The 7,130-nt window shown below is 36.1% G+C and overlaps 1 protein-coding gene across 1 annotated transcript in view; it reads left to right on the top strand.

Moving 5' to 3' along the window:
- Window positions 1-6,672, top strand: part of stambpb (STAM binding protein b) — a 7,124-nt gene extending 452 nt beyond the window's left edge. The window contains exons 2-10 of the mRNA XM_042762729.1: window positions 175-412; window positions 802-877; window positions 969-1,064; window positions 2,798-3,161; window positions 3,248-3,372; window positions 4,469-4,606; window positions 4,957-5,069; window positions 6,069-6,168; window positions 6,422-6,672. Coding sequence (XP_042618663.1) covers window positions 207-412; window positions 802-877; window positions 969-1,064; window positions 2,798-3,161; window positions 3,248-3,372; window positions 4,469-4,606; window positions 4,957-5,069; window positions 6,069-6,168; window positions 6,422-6,478 — 1,275 coding nt within the window. The 5' untranslated portion in view covers window positions 175-206 and the 3' untranslated portion in view covers window positions 6,479-6,672. The remainder of the gene's footprint in view (window positions 1-174; window positions 413-801; window positions 878-968; window positions 1,065-2,797; window positions 3,162-3,247; window positions 3,373-4,468; window positions 4,607-4,956; window positions 5,070-6,068; window positions 6,169-6,421) is intronic.
- Window positions 6,673-7,130: the final 458 nt, after the last annotated feature.

The following is a 7,130-nucleotide window of genomic DNA, read 5'->3' as shown; positions in this document are numbered from 1 at the left end:
CACTAGTGTAAGAATGTATGAAGTGTGCTACTGTACTTTTAAGACTCTTATATGTAAACGAATGTGTCTTTCATTAAGTTGATGTATTTGCATGGCAAATCTGCTTAATTCTTTCATTCAGAAGTGCAAGAGAAATCCAGTTTTCTCTGAAACGTGTTCTCTTTTGTATCACAGGGTTGAAGGCTTGGATTGAGGACACTGGTGGCATGATGTATGACCACGCCGATGTGAGTCTGACCCCAGATCAACGGGTGCGGGCCTTGACCAAGAAGGGCAGCGCTGTGGACATGAATGAAGCGGTGCCCCTCCGCCGATACTTCCGCTCGGGCATGGAGGTGATCCGCATGGCCCACGTGTACGCCGAGGAGGGCAGCACAGAGCACGCCTTTGTCCTCTACAACAAATACATCACGTAAGAAGACCTGACTGTCGCTCTAGCTCATGCTGTTGCATTTTAAAGGGACACTTCAATTGAAAAAATAAGGTTCTTTTATCATTTACTGTCGTTCCAAACCTGCGGGACTTTCTTGCTTACATCTGTGGAACACAAAAGACGATTAGGCTCTAATGTTGTTTGGTTCCCGTCGTTCTTTAGAATACATTCCTTTGTGTTTTCTGCAAAAGAAAGAAAGTCAAATGGGTTGGGAACAACATGGGAGTGAGTGAGTGATGACAGAATGTTCATTTTTGGGTGGAGTATCTAATTAACTTAAATGGGAGTCACTCATTATGTGTGTGTGGTGTTGGTAATGTCCAGTTTACTTCCAACAGGTTTAACTCTGGTTCTTTTTAACCCACCAGGCTTTTCATTGAAAAGCTCCCCAAGCATCCAGAATATAAGCTGTGTAATATTCCTGAGAAGAAGGAGACTTTAAGGGTAACGTATTCCAAAAAACACCAGATCCACAACACAAAAAAACCAAAAGAGACCGCTTTTCCCCAAACATATCATGTTGTTCCTCACACAGAAGCTAAAGGAGATCGCTTTTCCTCAAGCAGAGCAGCTGAAGAAACACTTACTGAGGACATATGAGAAAGAATATGCTGAGTTCATCAGCAAAAAGGTGAGGCATTTTTTCCAAACCTTATCATGGAATAAAAGCGAAACCGATGAAACCTGTCGAACATGTTTTTTGTTTTGTTTTGGTTTTGATTCTCACATTTTTTCCATCACTATTTAACACATTTCCCAAATTCTTTTAAAGGTAATACATACAGACATTTTTTTTTCTAAATTCTAGTAATGTTATAGTAATTCCATAATGCTAGATATAAAATATATTTTTATTACCACGAATATCCCCAGAGCCTCCCAATCCCCAGTTACCATGATGAACACACACATAAATATATATATATATATATGTATGTATATGTATGTATGTATATATGTATGTGTGTGTTCATGGTAAATATGTAGTATTTGTTAGTATTTAGTATTTGCTCTGCCTTATGAAATAATAAAATTTTTTTAAACAAAAAATACTGTATTTAATGAATATCCAATGAGACTATTGAGAGCTTAACTAAGCATGCTATATATATATATATAGTACAGGTCAAAAGTTTGGAAACATTACTATTTTTAATGTTTTTCTACATATATATATATAGTACAGGTCAAAAGTTTGGAAACATTACTATTTTTAATGTTTTTGAAAGAAGTTTCTTCTGCTCATCAAGCCTGCATTTATTTGATCAAAAATACAGAAAAAACAGTAATATTGTGAAATATTATTACAACTTAAAATAGTAGTTTTCTATTTGAATATACTTTAAAAAAATAATTTATTCCTGTGATGCAAAAGCTGAATTTTCAGCATCATTACTCCAGCCTTCAGTGTCACATGTAACATCCAGTCTATCACATGATCATTTCGAAATCATTCTAATATTCTGATTTATTATGAGTGTTGGAAACAGTTCTGCTGTCTAATATATTTGATGAATAAAAGGTTAAAAAGAACTGCATTTATTCAAAATAAAAAAAAATTCTAATAATAGCCTATATATTCTAATAATATATTTTCTTTACTATCACTTTTTATCAATTTAACACATCCTTGCTGAATAAAAGTATTGATTTTATTTAAAAAAAAAAAAAGAAAAGAAAAAAATCACTGACCCCAAATTACTGACCAGTAGTGTATATTGTTATTACAAAATATTTACATTTTAAAAACATAGCTTCTTTTTTTTTTTTTTTCTTTTTATTCATCAAAGTATCCTAAAAAAGCATCACATGTTCTGAAAAAATATTAAGCAGCAGAACTGTTTCCAACTTTGATAATGAATCATCATATTAGAATGATTTCTAAAGGATCATGTGATAATGATCCTAAAAAAATCAGCTTTGCATCACATAAATAAATGATAATTTAAAGTATAATACATTTAAAAACAATTATTCTTAAATTGTAATAATATATCACAATATTAATTTTTTTTTCTGTATTTTTGATCAAATAAATGCAGGCTTGATGAGCAGAAGAAACTTCTTTTCAAAACATAAAAAATAGTAATGTTTCCAAACTTTTGACCTGTACTGTATATATATATATATATATATATATATTATATATATATATATATATATATATATATATGTTATGTATATGTATATATATATATATATATTTATTTATATATTTATATATTTATATATTTATTTATTTTTCTAATATTTGTCTAATAGTAATTTTCTATATGCATTACTGATGTGTTTGGAGTAATTCACTGCAAAGTTAAAGATGCATATGGTTTTTTTCACCTTGAGTGTGGTTCTGTCGTCTGTCAGCGTGCAGAAGCTCAAGCACTGGAGCAGGAGTTGTCTCGGCAGCGAGAGCTGGAGGCGGAGAGACAGCGCGTGGCGGACATGCAGAGGAGGCAGCTGGAGCAGGAGCAGTTCAGCAGGTTTGAGGAGATGATCCGGCAGAAGGACCATCAGCGGGAGCTCGGGTTCAACACACCGGCGCCTCACCAAGACGACACACTGCTCATCCCTGGGATCCAGGGTCCCCCTCTGCCCTACCTAGAGTCCCCCACTCCCCCTCAGAGTCCACAGTACCCCTCGGCCAATCACAGCGCTCCATCAGCTCCCAGCCCGGCTGCACCCCCGACCGTGGACCGCTCACTTAAACCGGGTCACCTCAGCAACAACAGTACGGCTAGATCTCAAACCTCACTAGACGTAGAGCAGCCTCTAGTTCTGTTGTTCAGGTTGTCACAGTTGCTCTTTGTGTTTCAGCTACATTGGTTGATGGTTTACGGCAGATCACTGTTCCTGCTGAGCTTTGCAGCAAATTTCTGCGATTGGCCAATAACAACACCATAAGAGCAGTGGAAACCTGCGGGATACTCTGTGGGAGACTGGTATGACTTTGTGATAGAGCTGCACAATTAATCGTTTAAAGATCGCGATCTCATTTCTAAATGACAACGATTCACCTTTGTCTATTAAATCTTTGGGAAAAGTCATACTGGAACATTCAAATCTGTGTTCGCACTGCCGCTGACACAGAGAGCAGTTACTATGTTTAGGTAAGAAACAGTCTTTTCAATTACAATCACAATTACAATCATTCATATTATCACAGAAATACTGAGATGAAAATTAATGGTTCGGATACAAACACTGATGTCTATGGTAGCTATCAAAATAGAGCAAATCAAATTTTGAAAGTAACTGGCACTTCAAATAACTGTCAATAATATTGTTTAGCCACTAGGTGAAAAAAATTAACTACAAAATAATAAGTCATTGCATCATAAATTCAAACTAATTTCTCATTTTAAAAAATTGGTTTATTAAACATAAATTCAAACTAATTTCTAATTTAAAAAAATTGGTTTATTTAACATCTCAATATTACACAAAAAAAACAAAAACAAAAGAAAATTAAAAAAATTGGTTTATTTAACATTGTATTATTTTGTTTAGTTCATAATCATAGGAGAATTGTGATCTCTATTTGACACAAAATAAACAAAAACAAACGTGAACGTTTTACATTCCTTTATTATGATTTTGTACCATATTTGAATATTGGGAGTCACCTAAATTTTGCCTGTTACCAGGCTCATTGTGATTCGCTAAAGGCTTGTCAGACCAAGATTAATATTTGCCATAAAAAAATTGCCGCGATAAACATTTAAGCTTGAATAAACAGCTGTTAAAGGCATAGTTCACCAAAAAATGAAAATTTGCTGGTAATTTACTCATCCTCAGCCCATCCAAGATGTTGGTGACTTTTTTTCTTCAGCAGAACAGAACAGAAAATGTTTAGCTGAAACCATGGTCTCTGGTGATTCATAATGTGTATTTTGATGGCTACCGGCACTTAGAGTCAAGAAAGCATATCAGGCAGCACCAGATAGGTACTCTCTTACCATGAGGCCACGACTGCCCCACTTACCAATACAGTGCATTAAGACTTCTGAATGGAGAGTGTTTGTGTGCCTGTTACAGAATAGCAACGCGTTTACAGTGACACACGTGATCGTGCCGAAGCAGTGTGGAGGTCCAGATTACTGTGACACAGAGAATGAAGAGGAGCTGTTTCTGGTGCAGGACCAGTACGACCTCATCACGCTGGGCTGGATACATGTGAGTCACACTTCTGCCTTCTCTAGCTATATAACTGATATGAACCACAGGTATCCAATAGCATGTATTAATTATAAAATGATAAAACACCTCAATGAGGAAATAATCCTATTGAAATGGTCATTTCCCTAAAGGTCCATCAGTACAGTGTAGGCTGGGTTTCGTGCAAAAAGTTTCACTATTGATACCGATAGGATAACTTTGACTTCGTACTGTAGGACAGGACATTTTTCGATACTCTATGATATCGAGGAAATTCGGTCGGTGTCTATCAAACTCGATAACCAGTTGTAGTACAGTGGATGCATACAGTTGTCTTTGTCATATAGTCTCTGTGACTCACCCCACAGACTCACCCCACTCAGACGGCCTTCCTGTCCAGCGTTGACCTGCACACTCACTGCTCATACCAGATGATGCTGCCAGAGTCCATCGCCATCGTCTGCTCTCCCAAATTCAACGAGTAAGTCCAGCCATGAGAGACATGACAGCAGTGACAGTACAAGTGAGATGCTGTGGACACTTAAGTCAAAGTCACGCTTAACTTCAAAGTGTCTGAATCACTCATTAGTGAATCAGACAGATTTCAGCCTGAACTGTGTTATAGACACAAAACCGTGTTGAAGTCAGACCTCACTTGCTCACAATAAGTTTGTAGTTTGCTTGTTGATGATCTCTTAAGTTGTTGTATTCCTGCTGTGCAATACAGTGCTTCTCAATCAGGGGCCGGGATTCAAGCATACTACCAAGATGACTTAAAATCATTTAAATAAGGCCAAACAAGGTTTAAAATAAGCTTAAAAAAAGTTTTTGCTTAATATTTTATATTAAAATCTTACAAATGATTATTAGTATATTTTTACTGAATAGCAACATTTTCTAGTTATGTCGAGCTCTAACATGTTTTATTAGGTAGAAAATGCCATTTGGGATTCAAATGTAATCATAAACGACTAGGAAGGATTCAGATTATGATTTCTAGAGCTCAAAAAGTGTGGAATTTATATTGATATACTTTTTTTTTTTTAAGTTATGTCAAGCTCTAAAATTATTTATTGGATAGAAAATTCTATTTGGGAGTAAAAATCAATCACACAAGACTAGAAAAGTAGTTGATTGAGATTTCTGGAGCTGGAGAAGTCATGGAAATTTCTGTATTTTATATACATGTTCAGACAAAGCTTTACAATTATTTTATTAGGTAGAAATTTCTGGGAAATTGCTATTTGGCTACTAGCTGATTGCCTGAGATTTCTAAAGCTGGACAAGTCATGGAAGTCAATAATCCTAAAAAGCCATGACAATTTCTATATTGAGTATACATTTTTTTTCAAGCTTTAAAATATCTTTTTGGGTAGAAAAATGTAGCATTAAAAAAAAAAATGGGGAAATGGGGGCCTTGGAGTTAACAAGCTTGAGAAGCGCTGATGTGATACTGATGTTGATGTGTGCTCCTGCACAGGACGGGCTACTTCAGGCTGACTGACTACGGCATGGAGGAGATCTCAACCTGCTCTCAGAAAGGCTTTCATCCGCACCCCAAAGAGCCTCCTCTCTTTACTGTAAGTGACATCAACCTACACCTGAGCATTCAGTCATGTGCCTGTGCTTTGAAATGACATAAGTGTTAATTTTTATGTGCCATATGTGACCCCGGACCACAAAACCAGTTTTAAGTTGCACAGGGATATTTGTAGCAGTAGCCAAAAATACATTGTATGGGTCAAAATTATAGATTTTTTTATTTACACTTAAGACTGGTTTAGTGGTCCAGGGTCACATATATGAAACAGTTTTTTTTGTTCTCCCCCTCAGGATGGTAACCACATTAGAATCACGGAAGGCACTGTATCGATGCTGGACCTGCGATGATCTCTCTCTGGTGTTCACGCAGTAGTACCATGAAGCTTTTTTTTTTTTTAAATCTGTCCTCGCTAACTCCTCTGATGGACACTCGTATGGAACCAGCTTTCACTGGTGGAGGGTTTCTTAGAGACAGACACTTGTCTAAAACAAGCACTTTTTGGGAAATATGAAGACATTAACTGAAGCAGCATTTTTTTTTTATATGACATCCGTTGGGAGCTCGGGAACACAAACACCTCCACAGGACTGCAGCTCATCTCTTTTTTTGTTTGCTTAATGATCTAGTGAGCCATATGCAAAAGTTTATTTATGCTCTTGGTGATGTCACACACACTAACATATCACATCTGCAGAAACAGCACTAAAACAAAAGGTTTTATAACTATTAAGTATCTTTGGGAAAAGCTGAACGGGTCAGTCCTGCTGGGCTGCACCTGTCATGAATGCCAGCGATAACATTTTAATTTCATATATATTTTCTAAAAGCAAATTCATTTTTGGTAACAATAATCAATCAGTCATGTCATGATGTTGTTGAATTCTCGGTTCTGATTGGTTGACATAACCTGATGAGCCACTCACACAGAATGTGTTTTTGCATTTAAAACTGTGAAAAACAGGACAGCGTAATAAAAAATAAAAAAGCAAGGTTTTTTAA

The sequence above is a fragment of the Cyprinus carpio genome, chromosome A8 (assembly GCF_018340385.1).
Source record: "Cyprinus carpio isolate SPL01 chromosome A8, ASM1834038v1, whole genome shotgun sequence".
In the NCBI taxonomy this organism is placed as follows: Eukaryota; Metazoa; Chordata; class Actinopteri; order Cypriniformes; family Cyprinidae; genus Cyprinus; species Cyprinus carpio.
This window is presented reverse-complemented; position numbering and strand designations above follow the sequence as displayed.